The sequence below is a fragment of the Diplotaxodon limnothrissa genome, linkage group LG11 (genome assembly GCF_057381915.1).
Source record: "Diplotaxodon limnothrissa isolate DT_005_m linkage group LG11, D_limnothrissa_male_GT1.1, whole genome shotgun sequence".
NCBI lineage: Eukaryota > Metazoa > Chordata > Actinopteri > Cichliformes > Cichlidae > Diplotaxodon > Diplotaxodon limnothrissa.
In genome coordinates this window covers 15,196,173-15,220,199 of record NC_140606.1, presented here as the reverse complement: position 1 = coordinate 15,220,199, position 24,027 = coordinate 15,196,173, and the positions used below count along the sequence as shown (strand labels likewise).

The following is a 24,027-nucleotide window of genomic DNA, read 5'->3' as shown; positions in this document are numbered from 1 at the left end:
GAAAAAATTGCTAAGATAAACAATATGAATATGAAAATGAAAAATATAACTATTTGTTTAAATAAAACTTCTCTGCCACTGCACCGCAGCATGACTGTGTAATCAAAATGCTAATGCATAATTGTATGAAATTCTAGAAACAACTCTTTTTTTCTTATGCTCCAACTTACTCAGTATTCCATATAGATATACAATGCCTTAAAAAGTAATTTTTCCTACCAAGAAAAAAAAAAGTGTGGCACAAGAACAAGCAACCCTTGCTAAGTCAGCAAAATAGAAGCACCTTTGACTGCCACGCCCCCAACCACCCAGTTTTTCTGTACAAACTGCTCAATCTCTGTCAAGTTCTATGTGATGTGTGTGGGAACAGCCGTCCTACTACAAAGCCTGAACTGAAATGGGGTCTAGACTACTGTGTATCTTTGACTTCATGTTTGAGCTTGATGTCTTGGTAGAAAATAATCCTATCCCAGCAGTTCTTTTACAGCCTACAGACAGATTTCTCTGAATTTTATTTTTCCTATAGTCATTTTACCCTCAACCTTCACAAGCTTTCCAAAGCACCACTACAGCAAAACTGCTGGAACCACTGTGCTCCCAGCTGGGGAACATGCCTTTCTGGCATTGTGCTGCTTTCCTGAGTAAAGCTTCATTATGACAGCCCAATATTTTCATTTTTGGTATAATAAGTAGAGGTCCGCACAGACCAGGATCAAATTCTACTTATTATAAACCACATTATGCTCTCAGTAGATATGATGGCTTCTTTTCCTGCCACGAGTGCCGAGTTTGTCAGAAAATATGTCTGACAATGAATATCATGAGGCGAGCTCATTTCCAGAGCACAATGTTTGTGTGTGCAAAATAGATGCTCTTAAACACAATTAAGGAATTGGTTTTTATTTACCCACAGAGATCGAATACAATAATTTAATATTTGGAGTCTGGCAGCGTACAGAATATTTTACTGTTGCTCCATGTGGTGAAATGGGACTCTTAATTATGTCCACAAATTAATCTTTGAAGCATGTAAATGAATTTTGGATTGACCTTCAATGAATTTACAGTTGTTCTCCGGAGAATATTGTGGTATTTGGAGCCGCTTGTTAGCTGAGAATCGTCTTTCTGCTTGTGTCAGTGCTCTCGTTCTCTTCAGCTTAGGCCTAATTATCTTCTCGTCCCGTCAGCTAAGGTCCATCTTTGAGGGTTTTTTTTTTTTAAATATATATAAAAATAAATAAATTATTCTGGCATGCTTTTACATGCTCTACATTTCCAGTGGGCTCCATCAACCTCCACGTCTCATTACTGTTGCTTCACCATGCGCTTTATCTGGTCTCATCTGACTTTCGCCAACCTAACCGAGAGGTCAAAGGTCATTTTTACCAAAGACGCCCCCCTAAGCCCCAATGGGCTTCATTTTCATTTTGAGCATATTTTGCTTCCAAATGCAGTCTCTCTTAAATTTAGCTGAATGTGTTTGCTTTCTGTTAAATTTTTACAAAATCATTACATGGCTATAGCATAACGTTAAACCTTTTAATCGGAGCCCTTTCGTTTCTATCGTTAACCATAAATGACAATTCCTCAGTTCATATGATTACCACACTGCGCCATACCTAACCTCCTTTAAAAGTGCGCCTCGCTTTCAACAGATGTAGGGAAAAAAGAGAAAATGAATGAATTGAAAGAAGTGAGATGTACATTTCCTGTTACAAAGACTAACTTGGCTGCAGACTGTTCCTGGGAACCTGATATTTACTGAATTCAGAGGGCTATAAATGAAAAATGGAGCCCTCTCAGCAGAACGCCTTTTTGCAACTTTCTATGATGATTAATAAGGTTCCATTTGTCCGGGAAGCAGCAGGATCAATAGCACGAGATTACATGGAGCAAATACTGCAGATGTCTGAAAGGTTTTAACAGCGGCGCGCTTTCTCCTTCTCTGTGCGTTATTTGTTCATTGTCGAGACTCATGTGAAACGTGAAAAAAGGTGACACCATTAAAGGCCCCATCTGTGTGATATTGTGTATGACGAGAGTCTGGGTATAGGGGTGTACAGGGCTTCGGGGAGCTGGAGATGATGGGGAGGTCAGTGTGGGGAGGATGATGGATCATAATGGCTGCAGTGTGGGTGAATAGCCCGGGGATACGTGGGGATAAATCTAGGAGTGCGTTTTCGTTGTGTGCGTACTGAGGACGAGCTGTGGTCACCGATGCACGATTGTTGTGAGGTCTGCCTAATGACTGTGAACTTGGCTCTGGCTTTTTCTTCTGTCGGCCAAGATGCTGATGAGTCAGCCCCAATCGCCATTAATACCTCAGACATTTTCTCATTTCCACTTGCTGAAAATAATGACAAAATAGCGCGACCGGTTTTACCGTGGGTGTACGTTTGCGCGCACATTAGTGAGTCACCTGTGCCTCCGCTCTTCCACTTTCCCAAGCAGCGCGCCCGTGAGAGTGGCTGACTGTTAGCAATAGCATGTTTTGCCGGATGTTTATGATGCATCTGGACGAGGTTGTAGCTGCAGATGGTATGAGGCTCACTCTGTTTGTGTCTGTGTGCAAGTGCGTTTCGTTCTGGTTTGCTTCGTGCCTCCAGTTTGTGCTTGGAGGTGGTGTGTGCATCTGTGAGCCTTTACACACACAGTACATTTGTCACAGTGCGCTTGTGTTTTGCAAAACGCTTTTAAATGAAGTCTGAGTTCGTGATGTGTCTCGCTGTTACAGACAACAAATATAAACAGAGGATTTTCACTTCAGATGAAAAGCTCAGTTTACTAATGCCAGCTTTCGCTTTATATGTATCAGCTTTCCATAACCTCTGAACCTGCTTTTCTTAAGTACCTAAAGAGAAATATTGCTGTGACTGTATTACAGTGAGTAAGGACATTACTTCTTCCTTGACAGGAGGAGGATGAGGATGACGGTGCCTGAAATTGAAAATCTGCTGATCTACAGCAGTAACTGAAATGAGGTGACTGATGATAACACTATGACAGATATTGCAAAATTAACATTAGTCATTCTCTAATTGGTGCAAACTCAAGACAAGAGAAATCACTTTCAAACTGATCTCGGTGCCTCTGCTTGAATCTACTTGTGACACAAGTTTCATCTTTTATTCTTCATCTTTTTGTCCCCCTGCTTTCTGTGTCTGAACCTCTACAATGACAGCTGCATCACGTGCACGAGAATCTGCTGTGTTTTTTCACACAGGGATGAAAGTCAGCGTGAACATGACTCAAAATCACACTCAGCAACACAACTGAACTTTACCAGATCCAACCGGAAGATCCTGCGCTTTCAATCAAAATTATTTTGAGCCGACTTAACATGAATATGGTAGCGTTTCTTGCTTGATCCCTCCTCAGAACCTAGGACACGTATTTAACATTTTTACATTGTAGTTCCTGCTTTGACTCCTCAGTATGTACACGTATAAGCCTACAGGACCATATTCCTACATGTGCGTGTGTGGGGGTGTGTTTGACACCTGGTGCTTTTGCTGCTTGCCTGCTGTGATTATAGCTGCAATTGGTTGTGCCCATGTCTGACAGAAATCTACCTGCTGTTTTCCTGCTGAGACTGTGGCTGTAGGTGCATCTGTTTCTCTGTCTGTGTGTGTGTGTGTGTGTGTGTGTGTGTGTGTGTGTGTGTGTGTGTGTGTGTGTGTGTGTGTGTGTGTCACGGTGCATTCATGCATTCAAGAGTTACCTGGTGCTTCTGCTGCTGCTGCTTGCTCAGGTTGCGGCTGTAGGTGTTATATTTGACAATGTCTTGGCTCATGTCATCCACTCTGTCCATCAGGAGCTGAAGGCTCTTCTCCAAGTGGTTGCTGGAACAAAATTGACAGTGTGTCACTCAAACAGGTTTTTGTACTGTCAACAGCACTTGTGAACCTCAGTGAAATGTTTTTACCTTTTTACAAAAAAATCTCTTTAAATTAACAGCTCACACTAATCCATATTTAATTTCAACTTTTAGTTGTAACCTCTTAGTTATGTGCGATAAGTATGAAGGCTCAAAACAAAACAAAGGGAAAGACCTCAGAAAGCATCAGTATACTGGCACTGGCGTGTTTAACTGGCTTGGTTGGTGTGGAGAATCACAGGACTGACAAACTGCAAGTACGAGGAGACGGCTCTTCAGTAAGTTTACACATATCTCACACATAATAGGCTCCTCATTGTTGCTGCTCCTTCTAAATGTAATGTGATATGCAACATCGCCTTTATTGTTATGAGCTGTACAGATATGCTAGAGAATTTAGCTCCTGCTCCTTACTAGCTTTGTGTTTGACACCTGCTCATTGCAAGAAGAACACTTCAAATAAGACAGTGCCACTGACAAAACTATCAAGTTGGGCTAAGTTATGACTGACTGGGTGAAAGACTTGTTGCTTCATTTGGCCTTAGGAGGAATTTGCTGTTCCAGTGTCTTGCTCCGGTACACTTTGACAGGTGGAGCCAAGGAAATGTTCCCCTGTGGATGACCTGAGCAGCCTCCTGAGCTGAGATCCAATGCAATTCAATTCTATTCAATTTATACAGTGCCAAATCAAAACAGCAGTTACCTCGAGGCGCTTCATATTGTAAAGTAAAGACCTATGAGCAGGCATTTAGCAGCAGTGGGAAGGAAAAACTCCCTTTTAACAGGAAGAAACCTTTGACAGAACCAGGTTAAGGGAGAGGCAGGCATCAGGTGAGGAGAGGAAGACAGGACAAAAGACACACTGTGGAAGAGAGGCAGAGCTTCACTAATGATTAAATGCAGTGATTTATAAACACAGAGTGAAAAAAGGTAGGCGAAGAAGTAACACTCATTGTATCACTGGAAGCTCCCAGCAGCCTAGGCCTATTGCAGCATAACTACACTATTCCCATCTAGAATTGACCACTATGAATCTAAAACTTTCCAAGCTTTGAGAAGTCAAGGTCTTTGTATCCATCCAGACTTAATCTTTGACCTTTCACCGCCTACTAAATTTGTTGCTCTTGAGACCCATGACCTGAAAGTCACCTGTGATCCCAGGTTTGGTCAGTACTTGGTACAGGTCCTGTGGACCTTACTTCATGCCCCTCTCCTACACATTTCTGTGATGTCGTCACATCCTTCATGTTTTTCCAATGCTGCCATGCTGACAAGACTCAAAACAGAGCGCCACCAGCATTCCACTTCCCTCTCGTCCCATGAGCTCCATTTTTAACAGGATGTCTTGCTACCGCTTAAGTTCAACCTTCACAAGACTGCAGAGCTCTACTTCAAGTTGTATCCCTCTTGTACTTCCCTCTGTGGAGTTGTATTGTTTCATTTACGAATGTTTGGGTGCTACATAATGCAGTATGTACTGTGGGAAAACAGATTCGTAGTGTTTATTTAAATGACAGCTATACCCGTAAGAACTGCCAAAAACCGTGTATGTTTTGGCAGTGTGCATACTTGTGCTGATGTAACTGTTGTGCGTTTGTATAAATATGTTAGTGTGTGGGAAGACTGGAGCGTGCTTTGAATGGTTTTAGTTACATTCCTCTCTGCTCTGAGTTTTATTAACAATTTCTAAAGGAATCAATATTTGTCTCTCAGCCCGTCACAATCTGTTTATTTTGTTGAAAGCCAAGAAAAAGAGATTACCGTCTCAACTTAAATTTGAGCCTAAACCCACTTAAACTCACTATATCTGCACTGACACCACAGAAACAATCTCCACTGTAACCATAATTGACCTGAGCCACATACATTTCCCATAACAATTTGTGCATATTTATTTCATATTCAATTCTTCAGCTTTCTGTAGTTCAAATGAAACCCACTCAGTCATGTTGGAGTATTCTGATCCCTTTACTTGTGCAGTTTATAAAATACCCGGTGTTTTCTTTTAGACTTGTTTGGAGCCCTGCCCAGTTATTTCAGATTTTGACTTTTCAGGTCAGAGAATCTTTTTCTTCAACTTCTCAGAGTTTTTTTAAATGCAGTTTGACCAACTCCAACAAGGCTGTCTTGTGCCTTTTACTCAGTTGGTCTCCATCTACCTACTCTAGCACAGAGGTCTAAATTGAGGGTTGCTGAATGGGCTGTCCTTTTAGCAGGCTTTCCCATTTCGCCAAAGGATTTCTAAACTAGCTGTTGTGACTGCTGGGTTTTGGTCACCACTATGACCAAGGACTGGCTGACTCGGTAACTCAGTTTGAAACCACCAGGTCATATTAGGAGTACTGGTGTATTCACAATTACAGAGGTCACTACACTCTAAGCAACACTTAAAGATTTAGAAATGGTTTTGTGCTGTTGCCTTGATCCGTGTCTGGGTGGGCATCTGCAGAGAGTTAGACTTAATGGCTTGTCGTGACACGTACTGTGAATTGTGACTCTCTTAATACAGAGATGTTTTTATAGCAGCCCCTTGTCTGCAATACAACTCCGCCATTTTTGGTGAGCACATAAAAACCCCTCGAACCATTCGCAGAAGCTAAGGCCTCTTGATGGCTTTAGCAGAGGGATCATCACACATAACATCTCCCCAATCGAGCCTTCGCTCCAATGGATTCCGGTACATGTTCATAATACATTTTTTTTATTTTACTGACTGCCCTTAAAGCAAGTCTGGTTCTGGCCTCGAAGTACATTTCATATCATATGTTGACCTGAATTTGCAGTCCTAGATACCCTTTCGTTGTTCAAAAAGTTAACACATTATTCTAAAGGTTGCCGTGCTTGCGCCAGGCCCTCTTGGTCGTGACCTGCCTGAGGAGACCTGGTTTGAAAAATCCATAATAATCTCCTCACTTCTTAAAAACATATTTATAAACTTGCATTTATGTGATGTTGTTAGGTGATGTCTTTCACAGTCCATTACTGGCTACCACCTTGTTTTATTTAGTCGTTTGTGCTTCCTTTGACTTTAATCTTCCGCTTGTATTTATCATTTATTCTCATCATCTGTTATGCATTTTGCATCCTTATTCTTGCTAATTTAATTCTACCAAAGCTTTAACTTAATTGCATCCATTTCTTCTGGCTCTAATGTTTGGCCGTCTGATTTTACCTTCTGAGTATTAATTGGTTTGTTTGCCAAAGCACTTTGTAAACTCGGTTTGTAAAGAGGGGCTATAATTTGTATGGCTTACATAAAGCAATAAATGTGCATAAAGTGGTTTTGAATTTTTGTCTGGAGTAATTGCATACTGAGGAAAAGTTTCTCCTGTCACGGCGCTGCTTTGCAAGCAACAGATGACATAAAATTACAGTCCAACACTAAAAATACTGTAGTTCTCATATTTGAAAATTTACAGTTTCACTGCTGCATGCAAGCTCCGTTTTCAGGTTTTATATTAAAGCATGAGCAACATACAGAACAATATATCAGGTCTGCGGCTACAGTGCACACCAGAACAGAAACTACAGGACAATAAGTATTTGCATAAAGTTAAGCAGTAATACATTTTGGAAATTTATGCACATTCTAAAGACTCATCGTGATCATCTTGGTTTACCATCGCCTTCCATTAACTGCAAACACCTTAATTATATTTACATGAAAATATGCACACACCGAGAGAAAATTAATGCAACTAACCACAGGCATGCTGATAATTATATGAACAGTGCTGACAATGATTTATAGTGCTATTCTCACCTGCCTTAACTATCTGTGACACTATCCGTATTATACTGTTGCATCTGCATGAGGCGTGCGTTAATATAAGCGATTAGATAATCTACTTAAATGCTTGCATACTGCCCTTTATTCAGAATTTTAGTCAGAAAAAGCTGAACAGATTTCAGAAAGATCAAACTACTTAAAGCCATCATGCAAAACACGTAAAATTTCCACTAACTTCAAAGTCATTTCCATAATCTGGACTGCCTGAACCATTTCCAGTACAGTAATGTTTGCCTGTGAGGACTGTTGCGTGATCAGTTTGTCAACCCTCCATTGTAAACATGCAAACCGATGGCCCAGGACCAACTCTCAGCATAACACTTCCCTACTGCGTCCCTCTGACTGTGTCAGAATTGATTCTCACTGACGAGAGCCCATTTAAAACTATTTCATCCAGCAATATGGTGGCTAATTTGTGTGGTGCGCATGAATAATATATGCGAAAGAATCCATCTAGGATCCTTCAAAACATCTGCCGTTTATGTAAGTGTCAAATGCCTGAGCTGGACTGAGTGTGTGTTTGTGAGCTTTACTGTGTGCCGTGGGGAGTAAGAGTGACTTGCAATTTAGTGGGATTTCTTATCAGTTTGTATGTCTTTTGTCCCTGATTGTGAAATTGCAAGATTTTTGGAGAGCTTATGTAACAAATGAAAAAACGAGAAACTGACGAGTAAAAATTAAAAGGACTATTTTATCAAAGACTAAAAAAAAACTTCACTCCCAGTCCACAGACTTCCTTTACTGAGCTTTGAGCTTCCAACTGCATCAGTGTCTCGTGTGTCTGATAACTAGTTTAGTGCACTGGAGCATGTTCAGTTTGATATTCTGTTTTCAAAACCCTGACCATACAAGAAAAACCGCATAACTGCTCCGTGTCTTCTCCAAACACTCGAAAACTGAATGTTACCAGTTACAGAAAGTTGCTACAACTGCACGCTGAATAATGTATCCCACACTCCACAACGTCTGGCCATAAACTCCACAGGGTTAAATTATTCAGAGGCATCAGCAAGCTTTGCAATCAATACTGAATTAGAAATCAAAGTCTATCTAGGGATTTCGCACCATCGCCGATTCTGTCAAGTTCAGTGGAGGCCCGTACAGTGTACAGTAGGAGTGCCTGTGTCCACAGGGTTGTATTTGCCCAGGACAAAAGAGGACAAACCTGCATTGTTGTGTGAGCAAAAGTTGGCTGACATTCACTAAAACTGAAAGTTCAGAGGGGAGTTGTTTAACAAAGCTGCCAAGGAAATGACTTCCACTCTTAGAATGAGCGTTTTATTCTGATGGAGTCTTTTTAACTGATGGACTCGAGCACAATGTGGATTGCTGGCTTGCGCCGCCAGCGGAATAATTTGTTTTAAAGAGGACTTGAAATAAATCTAAAAAGATTTTTCCCCAACGTACGCGTACAGCATTGTCTCAGTTATATAAAAAAAGAGAAAAAGATGAATGTTAGCTTTGGCACAAATTTAAAACCTTATGTGACTGAATACCTTTCTCCATCCCTCACTGCTTCCTGCCCATTATCATTATTTCAGTTCCGTCTCCTTTTAAGAGAAGGATCTATTATTGGCTTTTGTTCAAAAATACCTCTTCTTATAGTCCATCTCGATGGATCAAGTTTGTGTGTCAAGGGTCAAATTTTTCTGCAGATCATTTCATTCACACAGACACTTCTGTCAACACCTGCCTCATGACCCCATTTCCAGTTATTTCTCTTCACCTGCATCAGCAGCTATAGCACACAAAGCCTTAAAAGTTCTCCCCTCCCCCTCACTCACCGAAAACTTATCAGGGTAATTTAATATCAGAGAAAATATGTTTACATATTTTTCACTTTTCCAACAGTAAAAGAGTCCAGGCAGGAGGCCAAATACACTAATCAGACAGATACTGGGGGTAATGAACTAAATGGGAAATTTACACATGAGTGAAGACCTTGTTCAGATAGAGGGGGAGGAGGTGGAGGTGGTCAACAAGTACAAATACCTCGGGCTGTGGGTGGACAATAAACTGGACTGGTCATGCAACACAGAGCACCTGTATAAAAAAGCCCAAAGCCGACTGTACTTCCTCAGGAGGCTGAGGTCTTTTAACATCTGCAGGAAGCTCCTGAGGATGTTTTACCAGTCGGTGGTTGCTGGAGTACTTTTCTATGCTGTGGTGTGCTGGGGGAGCAGCACAGCAAAGAAGGACTCATCCAGGCTGGAAAAACTGATCAGGAAGGCTAGCTCTGTGGTCGGCATGAAGCTGGACACTCTGGTGACAGTGGCAGAGAAAAGGACACTAAAGAAACTGATGGACATTATGGACAATGCTGGGCATCCTCTGCACACGGCCATTAACAACCAGAAGAGTCTGTTCAGTGACAGGTTGCTTCTCCCCAAGACAAGAACTAACAGACTTAAAAACTCCTTTGTCCCACACGCCATCAGACTGTTTAACTCCTCTCTGGAGGGGAGAGGGAGGGGAAACAGGAGGACAAAGGAGGGGGGAACAACTAAGCTGTAGTGCCTCTTCACCTCACTGTGCAATACCTTTTGTGCAATACTTTTGTAAATAGTCAACAGTGCAATAGACTCAATACTTGAAATGTGCAATTCATTCACTTGTATTTTTATTTTTTATTCCTATTTATTCTATTTATCCCCTTCGTATATTTTATTTATATTGTCTCTGTATTTATATATGTGTGTGTGTGTGTGTGTGTGTGTGTGTGTGTGTGTGTGTGTATGTATATATATATATATATATATATATATATATATATATAATATTCTGTAACTCTGAAACTTCTGTCGGTGCTGTGCTTTTTGGAAATCGAATTTCCCAGAGGAACCCACCCGAGGGATTAATAAAGTTCTATCTAATCTAATCTAATCTAATCTAAAAGGCCCAAAATGTAGTTTAGTTTTAATAACACTGCAAACATGGGTATTTCAAGAGGGCTGTGGGGGTTGAAAGGCTACATAGATGAATTTACATTCATACAATCCATCACCACGATCAACATCATCATCTGTGGTAAGAAGAACCCTGTCTGCTGGAGTGAAACGGCACTCTCTCAGCGTTAGACATAGATGACATTGACAAATGGGACCGCAGATTGGAAAATGAGACAAAAGGAAAAACATTAAATAAAACCCATTATCGTTTACTTTTTCTTCTTTTTTTCCCCCGTTTCTTTTTTTTTTGAAGGGGTGGAAATGAGGAGAAAAGGGTGGGGCTGTCAGCAGAAGATGTAGAGAGATGGAGCGCTACAATCCAATACGAGGGCAGAGCTGTGCAGCAATCTGACAACTTCGGGGAAACAATTTCATCTTGCCAGACATCCCATCGGCGGTTGTGTCGAAAAACCTACGGGGGAGGGCCATCCTGCTTCTGCTCCGTTTTGGGCGATATCAAAAGCTATGCTTCAACTTCAGAGTAATCACTTGGAAAATGGAACAATATGCAAGAATAGTGAGCCATTCTCCTTCACTCTATTTAGTAATTTGGAAGAAAATTGCTGGGGTTTCTGCCTGCCTCTGTTGGCCATGCTCATGGAACCTACATGTCTGCCTGCATGAGGCCTCATTTAAGTCATGCCATACTTGCGTTTAAGGACACAGTTGAGGAGAATAACAACAACTCCCGAAGTGCCTCGCCGCAGCGTGCAAGTGAGCACAGTGTTTTGCGCGCTGCCAGTGTGTAAATCAGCACTTTGAGTCGTTATTGTGCTAATTTCTCACACCTGCCCCTGGGAAGCTTTTTGATTAGCAGCTTCACAGCTGTTGCTCCACTTGCAGCGATTTATCTCCATAAATGATTGCTGATAAATTCTCCTGAGACTGATGCTGAGTGCCTCTGAGATATAAATGCGAGACTTAAAGAGCCAGGCTGTGAGTTGATATGGTTGGTTATATTTGTTCATATTGTGCTCATTAGTGATGGTAGGCAAAGTTTGATGGCAGGTCCTGCTTTTGAAGACATTTTGGAATAAATAGGCTGTGACATTTAAAATGTGGCATTTACCGGACCGAGTTTTAGAGTGAATCTCTCAATCAAACATCCAATTCCATCCTAAAAGGTACAGGATTGGGAAATCGGATAAGTGGTCAGACGCGCCCTGGAATGCATTTGTGGGCAGTGATCGGAACAATTTACAAAACCCCCCCCAAAAAAAAATGTAGCACCTACTATCTGGTACGATCCAGTTATTTTAGAATAAAGTTTAAAGGAATTGGTTTGATTACTTGTTCCTTCTTTTTTTAAATATATATATTCTTCATACCAAATAACATAAAAAAGAAGAAAATAATCCTATTTAAAAGTCCTCTCTCGTAACTTTTGCCAGCACAACATAAAACCCCATTATTTCCAAAAGGCTATTATGGGTGGAAAGGGACACAGTTGTTTATGCTATTAAGGCTCCAGTGTAGTTTGTCTTCCAGCTTACAACTCCAATTTCAAAAAAAAGTTGTGAAATGTAAATAAAACACAAATGCAATGTTTAAACTGAGAAAATATACTATTTTCAGATAAATAAATAAATAAGGCCATTTTGGATTTAACAGCAGCAACACATCCCAAAAAAGCTGGGACAGGGCCATGTTTACCAGTGTGTAACACCCACTTTTCTTTCAACAACAGTCTGGGAACTGAGGAGACCAGCTGCTGGACTTTTAGCAGAGGAATATTGTCCCATTCTTGTCCGTCTGATTATTCTTGCTCTAGCAGCTCAACAGTCCTTGGCCTTATTTGCCATGTTGCTCATTTCATAATGTGCCAAATGTTTTCAGATGGTGAAAGGTCTGGATCGCAGCCAGGCCACATTAGCATCTGGACTCTTCTACTATGAAGCCATGCTGTTATCATAGCTTCAGTGTGCAGTCAAGCATGTTCTGGGTGAAATATGCAGGACCTTCCCTACAAACTTGATATGAGCATATGTTGCTCTAAAACCTGTATACACCTTTAAGCACGGATGGTGCCGAGCTGCCAATTTCACAGGCACGATAAAAGTGCTGATAAAAAGCTGGACGGTCCCTCTGCTCTTCAGTGCAGAGGGCGAAGCATGTTTACAAAATAAATTTGAAATTTGGATTTGTCCAGGTCCATTTTAACCCTGGAGAACCCATGGGTTCAGATCCGACCCCATTGGTTCTCCAGGGTTAAATAGGTTTGGGTCAGAGAAGAAGGCAGTGTTTCTAGACCATGTTCATATATAGCGTCATCTTTGGATCACTGAGACTGAACTTGATTGATTTCTGGAAGTGCTTCTAAGCCCATGTGATGATTTCCATGACAAAGCCCCACCTGTTTTTAAATGCAGTGTTGCCCAAAGACCTGAAGCTCACGAGCATCCAACATTTCCATCCCTGTCCCTTACACACAGACTTGTCCAGATTCTTTGAATCATTTGGTGAGATTATATACTGAAGAGGATGAGCTATTCAAAGTTTTCAAACTTTTACATTGAGGGACATTATTGTGAAATTGTTCCACGTGTTTATAGATGCAGTTTTTTGGAGTCTGCTGTACATCTTTACTTCTGTGAAACTCTAACAAGCTCTTTTGTTTATGTCCAGTCGTGTTACCTGAAATCGTGTTACTACCCAAAATTTGCAGTTCATTCCTTTATGCTTTTATTTACATTTTTCCCAACTTCCCAACATTTGGAATAGGAACTGTAGACACTGTGCATCCACCTCAATGTATCTGACCCTTTCCTCATGAATGAATCATCTGCATGTTCAACCATGTCAGAGCCATCTGACCTAAACACTGCAATGCAATAATAAAAATGTAATAATATTGATATGTATAATATCAATAACACATAAATCTATATTATCATACCAAGTAAAGTTTCTCAACTAGTACTAAACCCAAGTATAGGAGATGGAAGTGGATGTAAGATCCGGTGTTGTTGCCCTGGGGAGGGTACGCAAAAGGCAGAATGCATCAATAAACTGCTTATTCTTTCATTCAATCTAGCAGCTTTTGGAACAGTTGAGAAGACACAGATTAATGCCCAAGAGTTCGCTAATGTCAAATCAATTTTAATTTAGAAGTAGCCTTAAGTCATGTCTGTTGAAGCAGCCTGCAAGCTTAAAGAGATACCCTCAATATGGCTTCAAAGCTTGTAAGATGATTTTAAGAACTGCCTGCATTCTTTAGTAGATAAGTACTCAGTGTACTATGGTGACTATGTACAAAGAAATCAAACTAAGGTGACACTTTGCTCAGAGCTGGATTGTGTGGGCTGAAAGAATTTCCATCAATAACCACTTTTCCTCTGTTTGACTGTAGATTTTACACAAAGCCTGAAAAGAGATGGTACGAATTTCAGATGACCTTATTGAGCCATTAAGGTGAAATATTGAAAAACGTCCTGCAGTTACGATGTCCCACAGATCTTTTCATTTGCATTGTAAGATTAACTATTTGTCGGCTTTGCAAACAGGAGTCTTGAAACTTGAAAAGAAACCATAACACAGGGTTTTAAATCTGGGAATTAAAAAAAAAATGTATATACAACATCAGGAAGAAAACCAAAGCACTCACACTGCAATGCGGGCATGAGAATAGATAATAAAAGTAAAGCCGTACTAAAGGTTAGGAAACATATGTTGATAACCCTTCAAAAAAAAAACCATCCAGATAAGCTTCCCCTCTTGAGAAAAACGTGTAGTCCACCAATATCTTATTTGCCTTTTTACAACCGAGGTGTCTGGCCTTGGGCCCTTGTGGTAAATGGCTGCATGAGCTCATGTCTGACCTGCTTGAGAGGTTTAGCAGTTCGTGCTTGTCGGCGACCGTGGACTTGTCCTCCAGCTCCCACATTAGTACATTGATAAGATGGGAGTTTTTGATGACGATGGGCACCTCCTCAAACATTTGTTCAAAGCCAATGTTGGCCTTCTTCAAGCTAAAGGGAGACAGAGAAAGAAGAAAAGAGGGGAGGGGAGACAGGAGGTAAAGGTGAAATCACATTTCTTCACATTTCTCACATGGATTTCGACCATCTTTCTACTTTAAACTCACTCGAAGTGTGATGGACCCAATGATGTGGCTGAAAATTAATGATACCAAAAAAAGTGGTGGGTGTTTAAACATCTCATATGATTTCTAAGGGAACCCTGATGGACTTCAGTGCCTGGCCCCGTGTGATAACCACTGTTCTTTTTGTTGTGCTGAATCACAGTCACAGGTTTATACTAACTACAGGAATTTTTTTTCTATTAGAAACATTAAGTTGTTTTAAAGGGACAGCTACCTTGACACAAAAGAGAGTGAATCAGAGTGGAAAATAAACAACTGTTAAACAAACCTGGTCTTAGCTGATCTATAGCAATTGCGAATACATTTTTAAGTGAACAGACGGTGGTTTGGGGTTAATAGTTGCTCTGCTGGGACTCATTTGCATTCAAGTATTGAAATCAGTTTTTCTAGTCTGTTCCTCTGCTACTCCAAATTTTCGTGTTCGTTAGCATGCGTTTCTCCATATTAAAACAAAAGCTGCATTTCAGTATTGTGCAATATTGAAAAATATTATAATGCATGTTACACGCTGACATGTAAAAAATGCTGTCATTGATTCAGCAGTTCATATTGCCTCCCAATAGCAATGTTAGCCACAGTAACCAGTATGAACTTTGCGGGAGGGCTATTATGCCAAGCACACAAGGCACTGACTAATTCCTGATCAACTCCTCGGGAGCTGAAAGCCGCACCTCTCTCTCCCTTTTTCTAACAGGGGTCTGTTAACACAAAATGGAACTTCAATCTTTGCTTAATGTCTCACATAAATCTAATAACCCTGACTGACTGCCTCGGCTCAGCCTGTCACTCGCGCACAGTGGACGGGCTACAAACTAATGTCTGTATGTGTCTAATGTTGCCTTGTTAGATGCATTGTGCTTGTTATGAGATCAATACACTCACTGCATTAATCTGCCGTGTGCAATGTACCAGAAACAGAGATGTTTGGGCTGTATAATTCGTGTCTGTGTGATAAATAGGGATGTGGAGCATCACTGATTTTAAGTTATTCTGAAAGATATTGTTTTATATTCTAAGTAGAGCAGCACCTCAAGCAAACTTTAAGAGGAGACTCGGAGGCAAAAGCAAGACGACAATGGTGCCCCGGGCTCCGAGTCAGTATGGGTAACAGCAGTCTATAAGGAAATCCATAATGATATAAACACTGTTTGCTAAAGATTTGGCACAATTATCAATCTAGAGGGCTTTAAAACATTTCCTGCATTCGATGACCTTTTCAAATGCCGCCAGATTGATATAAAAAGGTGGCTATGAGGAAACGGAAGGACAGCACATTCTACGCAGGACAAATTGTTCAACCATACTAGACTCTGGCACACTTAATGCCACGCTCTTTACAAGTCGGGCCCCGCTGGACAGAGCCAAAAGGTTGACTCCACAGGCAGACTAATTTGAAGCTTCAGATTTTGCGTTGAAGTGGACGCTATTGACCACTGCCTTCATAGCCCGACAGACTTGGAGGGCAGTTCAAAGGGATGAGCCTATTCAACAGTCATCTATCCTTGCCTTTCATTTCAAAAAAAGGTGCACAATATATGCAAGCTTATGCAACATCAAATACAGCAACATGAAAGAGGCTGATTTTTTACTGCACATTGTAGCAGAGGGGAAAAATGAAACACTTTTGAAGTTTTGCATCTTTGGAGGAGGGAAAATGTTATTGATATTCAGATTTCTAGTCTATTTTGGAAATAATAGGATAGAGACGAGATTGTTGTAATGGGGCGATATTGTCCTTTCCTGCCCTGAGCTGCCCTCTTTCAATCACGGACTTATTGGGAACACTGATGGCTACAGATTGGGGCTATAATAAATCATAGGAACTAATGAAAAGCTGCAGAAATGAGAAGGATCCTGACTCTGGGCCAAACACAGTGGGTCAATAACAGAGTGGCTGGCAGACGCACACAGGTGGCGAAATACAGAGGAAATTGGGAGAGAGGGAAATGAAATGATGCAGTTAAATTGCCGTACTGCCTGCAAATACGCTTGCTTTTAGTGGATTTCAAAGTGTATATCTAAAGATTTTTAATGGACAGCCTGCGGTGTTTCTCCACTGGGCCGTTACGCTCGCATTTGTCCGAGCGTTTGCGCCCTCGTGCGTTTCTGCATGTGGGAGCTGGTGCACCGGCACCACCCTGAACTGCCAGGAAAATAGTCCCCCTCATTACAGACGTTTTTAGCAGCAATTTAAAAGCAATTACGATAAGCCTTGGGGTCAGAAAAAGTGTAAACATGGTACATTTGTTTGACGGGCAAGGGCGAGATGATAAATCATCATCATCAGCATCCATCTTCAACTGCTACTAAATACCTCCCCTGAGGATGCAAAGGCCATATTTGCATCCATTGAATAAACAGAATTGGAACTGTGAAAAAACCCCCACTAATAATGATAATAATAATAATAATAATAATAATAATTCTCAATTCCTATAAGCAATAGCAGCTCATGTGTATACATATAGTTATCTGTGAATATCTGCATTTCTGTGTGGGCATGGTCAACAAAGTAAAAGTAGTAGCATGAGTAGTATCCCGCTGTGTGTTCTGGTCCTGAATTACTCACCCCTCAGGTGTGAAATCTTTCTCTTTGCAGATCTCCATGAGTTTTGGGGTAAGCCTGTAGGCTTTGAGAGACAGGGAGCCTTGAGCCGTCTTTATAGGATCTAGAATGAGACAGAGGTGAGAGCTTGATTTTAAAAAAAGAAGAAAAAAACCTGCAATAACCATCTTAAATCATATGGGTTGCAGAAAACAAACTCATGGTTTTCATTTTGCCCATTTCAAATAAATAAATAAATACAACAATGCAATTTTGGACTCATTTTGGAAGTTTCACGACAGCTCTATTTATTGAACACAGTTTTGACATAGATTGCTTTCACGACTCATATTGTTATATGTGAAATCCTGAGTGAGAGAGGGATTGTTTTTTCTTTTTGATTTTCTTTCCCCCTTAATCATAATGCACAGTATTCTCCTTAATAACTCTGAAATGTGGTTTCCAGCAGACTCCTTTTTACACCTCTCTAAAGAAAAGCCACAGTTTACAGATTAATACAGTCAAACTGAGCCAAAAACGTGCATGTCCCCAAAGTGAAAATATGAGGAACAAAAAGATCCTGTTAAAAGGGTCTCATCTGCAGATAAGCCATTATAACAATGACTCAGGGAATTTTCAGATTCCGTCAGTATGTCCTCTCCCCAATTTTCGGGATGGAAAACTCTATTCTTGTACTGGCATACAAAGTAGGAAAAAGAAGAGCACTTACAAAATTGCTTCTGTTATAAAAATCAATTCAACACACTAAAATAAAGTAAAAGCAGCAAATAAGAAAAAACAAAGTTCACTTCCTGTTCAGATTACCTGCAGAAAATGGGTCTTAACTACATCCACCTTTTTACCTACAACTTAGCTAGTTCAGTTCATGTGGTCATCTCCACTGAGAGTGGTTGCTAATAGCAACAGTTCACCAAAGATAACCATCCTATACTTGGAGGAAGCCTGATGGCTTAATTAACATTTTGCATGATCAAGCCTGAAGCCCCAGGAGCCTCGTGAATTTGGACACGGAACCTTTATCTTTTCCTTCCCACAGACACTAATCTGTGCCAAGTGGTACACACATGATTTTATACATCAGTTCTGTTGGTCAATATGCAGTAAACTGTTAGACTTTTGTCTTTATTTTTGCAAATACACAGAAGGAAACTGCACAGAGCTGCTGCTGCTTAGCTCTGCGTTGGTCCATCTTAACCTCTTCAATTTTTCACCTCAAATAAGACAGTCACTGCACTGAACACATTCAAACAACTGGTTTAACAACCAGCTTTAACTCTGTGCTGTCACTGGACAGAAGCCATTAACGCCGCCAGTTGGCCACGGGATTGATTCCTTAATCGACGTAAATTGAACGGTGAGCTAATGAAAAACAGAACAAAAAAAAAAAAAAAAAAAAAAAAGGAAATCAATTTTCTTTCCTTTTGACTTTAAACGGAGATATAATGTCAATTCCTTTGAGGCACTGTGATCTGTTAAGCGCTGCATTATTGACTGACATAACAGCGCACTCCTTTGGAATGAGAGGACGCTCACTGCTTGGCTAAATGGCTTTCTGGGATGACTGGATCAGAGGGTTGCATGTTTAAAATGGTCAAATTTAATCTTTGTCAATACTGAGTGTCTACAATCTAAAAACAATACAACCCAGGAGTAATGCTAAAGAGACAGAACAGGGCAGGGAGAGCTCCTCGACAGTCAGCATTACTTAAACCTTGAAATTCAAAGTTGTTTTCATTAGCAATTTCCCTGCACAGAATACATTTATTTTCCTAAATCTGAGATTTTTTTTAAACTACAGTCCTCTTTATTGTCTGACTCTAGACTTGAAGTAACTGGATAAACTGTGAATGGTTTTAATGAAAGACTGCTTTAAATTCAGTGAGCTTGTGAGTCTTTTTGTGTCACCCTGGCTTTACTTTTATTTTTCGGTTCATAAACCTGAGGGAGAAAAACAAAATGAGCAATACAGAGAGGAAATACTTTCTTGACACAGTGTGGCATACTGACAGTGTCTATATTTGATTCCTCAGCTTAGAAAAGTTTAATGTGTTGGTCCATGTCCTCTGTAATGTCTAGGGTCCACACACCAACACCCCTGCCTTTGCCTACTGCCCAGCTCAATCTGCAGCTCACACCAACGCCTGCCTCTGCAGAAGGTGGGCCCACAGGGTAGCAGATCCATGCTAGTTTTCAGGCCTCATGGAGGCAGGCCTGGCCATCAGATGCTCGCTGGTGAGGAATCACCTCTAAACAATCGGTTTCTTTAGAATTTTCCAAATTGCTCGCTGTCCGGTCCCACCTCTGTGACAAAGGCCTTGGACAACACACTTCCCAGGATCACACGGACGCACAAATGACACGCCCTGGCAATTTGTCAAGGGCATGTCAAAAGGAGTCCGTTGAGGTGGTTCGGACATCTGGTTTGGATGACGACTGGGCACGCCTGACTGGGCGTACAACCCAGTGTAAACCCAGAACCTGCTCAAGTGACTGGATTTCTTATCAAGCCTGGGAATGCCTTGGGATCCCCCAGGAGAAACTGGGGAACATGGCTGGGGAGAAAGATTTCTTGAATACGCTGCTTAACCTGCTGCATCCACAGCCTGACTTCAGATAAGTGGAAAATAATGGATGGATGGATAAAAGAAAACAGCAGCACTCTGACAGGAACGACAAAACGATCGCCATTATCATCCATTTCATTGTCCACTTATCCATGTAATGTATTAATATGCTCCCTCTGAACTTGGTGTGGCAATAAAATTCCATTTATTTAGACACTAAGAAGTTAACACTTCACTAAGTAGTGACAGGTTTTCATTTTCTGTCATGTTTTGCTGTCATTTAAATCCTTACACCATCTGGGGTGGTTCAGCATTTCCGGGGAGCTTTTAAAGGCTTTTACTGTGAAGCAGGTGAACCCACATAATGCCTGTTGGTCTCATGTTAGCAGCTACAGGCTACATAGTTAATCCAGTCTTCTGCGAGCCCGCCTTTCCCTCACAAGAGTTCCAGACCACGGCATCAACAGAATTTATTGTAAGGTCAAAAGCCAAAAGTCATCTCCATCTAAATCTGTACTATTGCAGATGTGCACAAAAATAAAAACTCTCTATAAATAATCGTCAGTCTCCTTGATGATATAGACTTGATGACAATGCAGAACTTGCAGAAATCCATCTTGAAACAAAAATCTAATTCCAGGCACATGACGCTTAGAATTAGATTGTTTTTTAAACATCTGTGCTTACCTCCACTAATCTGTTCCTACATCTGTCAGACTGATTTATTGCTGAGTTTCTAAAAGTGCACCGCAGCAAAATATCTTAAGACTTCTCAGTGGCAGTCCTATTCTTGGATACCTATTGATTAAAGAGACTAAATTTGACATGTGGTTGTTTAATCATGGCAGAAACCTGAGTGACAATGAAGCATAAATGACTGTAATCAACTCTCTTGTAGAGGCACCATTTTGGTGCAAGAGAAAGAAAACAGATAACGACCATGTTTACTGAAACTAAGCAAGCTTTTCTGCTTTCAGGCCTAGGGTGAGTGTTTTGATGTTGCTGTGTTTACTTTATTTCATGAGGACTCAGCAGTACTTTGTGGGGCCAACTTTACTAGAATGACTTTCTACCAGCATGAGTCTCTTTCAGTACTGGTGCCCTGTGAAAGGTTTGAATGGCTTTAGGACATGTGACAAATACAGCAGTGGATCCCTTCTCTCCTTTTGGCTTGATATCACATTATCAATACAACTTTTTTTTTTTAATGTAACAGCAACAGACAGTCCAAGATTTACACCTTTATTGTGGCTCTTAAAAACACACACAACATAAACTTGAAGGGGACCTATTATGCAAATTTCCAATTATTTTAATTCTTGAACCCCACTAGGGCAGCTTTACATTATTAAAGGTTCAAAATAATTTGGCTTATCCACTGTGCGAAATAAGCCATTTCAGCTTCCATTCCCCTACTTTAAGGCAGATTTCTTCTCGTGGGGGCTTTTATACTCAGTCACAGCTGTGGACCTGACACATTAGAGATACCCACTCTCACTGACATCATACGGAGCAAAAGGAAACAAAATATCAGAGATCAAGTGCTTTGAACAGTCTGAACTTTAGGCTCAGCTGCTCTTATTCTTTAAATGTTTATGCAAATTTAATATGAGCATCCACCGCCAGTGCAAGTATGAAAGAATATAAGAAAAAGTATAATAAGTAAATTATACTTAAATTGATGAATTCTTAATTTAACATCTATACCATGAATCTTTTTTATTTATATTCAAATTCTTTGTAATGTTCTGTCTGTTCATCTATAGTAAAATATATTTGATGTTTTGCCAATTTCTGGTCTTAACTTGCAAACAAAAGTAAACAAAATGATTTAAAAAAAAAAAAAACTGTCTTTACGCCGTGTTCTGTACAGGACTACTCACCATATATGAGTACTACTGACTCCTCAATGGCGTGCTGGTAGCTGAACTGAGAGTCGAGCAGCGCTCGGCTGACAAAGGAGCCATAGTAGGTGGACTGGTACCAGCCCACATGCAGATGGTCAATGTTGACGTGACGCAGAGAACGCATCATCTCCATCTGGTACTGGACTAGAGGCAGAGGAAGAGGAAGAAATAGAGAGGAAGGGAGGGGAAAGTCAGGGAAATGGGACAAAGAAGAAGGGGAAAAAAAATCAGTTCACTGAAATCAGCTTCTTTTTTTTGAAACTGTGAATATCTGTTCTCCATCTGGAACTCTACATGGTGTATGAACAAGGGGAGGGAGTAATGGGAGAGAGGAGATGTGAGAAAAATGATAAATATGGTGAAGAAAAAGAGCAACCAGGATGTGAAGGACGAATGCAATGAAACTGAGGAAAAACAAAAGCTTCATCTTCTGTTATCAAGTGGCTGTGGTGGAGATTTCTAAAACAAACATCAGCTGGGTTCACCAGTCAGCCTTTCATTACTTATGTCAGTTAATACCGTATTTTCACAACCATAAGGCGCACTTAAAAGTCTTAGATTTTCTTCAAAAAGTGCGGCGCGCCCTATAGCGCAGTGCGCCCTGTGTGTTGTAAGGAGGACGTACCGTATTTTCACAACCATAAGGCGCACTTAAAAGTCTTAGATTTTCTTCAAAAGGTGCGGCGCGCTCTATAGCGCAGTGCGCCCTGTGTGTTGTAAGGAGGACGTAGTAGAGAACACCATGAGAACGCTAAAGGGTGAAGTGTGTGCGTTGACTTTATCGCACATACCTGTATAAAAGAACTGGTATGTGCGTTATGCAGGACATCGTTGTTTTAACAACCCTGAAAATGGCAAAGAGACACGCTTACGAAGCACAGTTTAAACTGAAGGCCATCAGCTACGCGGAGGAACATGGAAATCGAGCAGCGGCGAGAGAATTTAAGATTAATGAATCGATGGTTCGCAAGTGGAGGAAGCTGGAAAACAAGCTCCGGCAGGTCAAGAAGACGCAGCTGAGTTTCCGCGGACATAAGGCGATCATCGAGCAAAGAACGAGCGGGAGAAGCGTTTCGACGGTCACCATTCGGCTAAAAGCAGTTTCACTTTCACTTTTTATGAAACGGTGCCATTTTTCCCTCCGGACCAGGACTACGGTAGCGCAGCAACTTCCAGCGGATTATAAGGAAAAGCTGGCCATCTTCCGCTCCTACTGCAGCAAACACATCGGCGACAAACACATCCAGCGATGGATGACCGATGGAGACCACAGTTTAACCAAGAGTGGAAACCAGCGCCGGGCGAGTTACGCCACAATTTGCCAATGGATTGTAGATGCTTGGGCTAACATGTCTGCTGGCACTGTTGGTCGAGCTTTCGCAAAAGCCGGCATCATTTCCGAGGAGCCGCACGGCACGGAAAGTGACTCTGACAGTGAAGAAAGTGAACCTGGCATGTTTGATGAAGATTTAGCGCAGCTGTTCAATTCAGACACAGAGGATGAGGACTTCGATGGGTTTGATTGATGATAAAAATGTGAGTACCAAACTTTGTTTTGCTCCTGCTTTATTTTTAAATACGCACACTTGTATGCTTGTGTGTTGTTGATGATGACGATTACTGGTAATAAAAATGTGAGTAAGGTACCGAACTCAGGTTTGCTCCCGCTTTATTTTTAAATACGCATACAGTACTTGTATGCGCCCTATGATCCAGTGCGCCTTATGTGTGTGTTAAATACAGTAATGGCACACATAACTGAGACTGCGCCTTTTAGCACAGTGCGTCTTATGGTCGTGAAAATACGGTAGTAGAGAACACCATGAGAACGCTAAAGGGTGAAGTGTGTGCGTTGACTTTATTGCACATACCTGTATAAAAGAACAGGTATGTGCGTTATGCAGGACATCGTTGTTTTAACAACCCTGAAAATGGCAAAGAGACACGCTTACGAAGCACAGTTTAAACTGAAGGCCATCAGCTACGCGGAGGAACATGGAAATCGAGCAGCGGCGAGAGAATTTAAGATTAATGAATCGATGGTTCGCAAGTGGAGGAAGCTGGAAAACAAGCTCCGGCAGGTCAAGAAGACGCAGCTGAGTTTCCGCGGACATAAGGCGATCATCGAGCAAAGAACGAGCGGGAGAAGCGTTTCGACGGTCACCATTCGGCTAAAAGCAGTTTCACTTTCACTTTTTATGAAACGGTGCCATTTTTCCATCCGGACCAGGACTACGGTAGCGCAGCAACTTCCAGCGGATTATAAGGAAAAG

The 24,027-nt window shown here is 41.1% G+C and overlaps 1 protein-coding gene across 1 annotated transcript in view; it reads right to left on the bottom strand.

Annotated features, from left to right (window-relative positions):
• The window catches only part of LOC146622511 (eukaryotic translation initiation factor 3 subunit H), a 64,787-nt gene that overhangs the window by 1,502 nt on the left and 39,258 nt on the right, over positions 1-24,027 (bottom strand). The window contains exons 3-6 of the mRNA XM_085365191.1: positions 21,731-21,898; positions 17,287-17,386; positions 14,434-14,583; positions 3,722-3,842 (exon numbers count right to left, since the gene is read on the bottom strand). Of these exons, the coding sequence (XP_085221317.1) occupies positions 3,722-3,842; positions 14,434-14,583; positions 17,287-17,386; positions 21,731-21,898 (539 nt within the window). The remainder of the gene's footprint in view (positions 1-3,721; positions 3,843-14,433; positions 14,584-17,286; positions 17,387-21,730; positions 21,899-24,027) is intronic.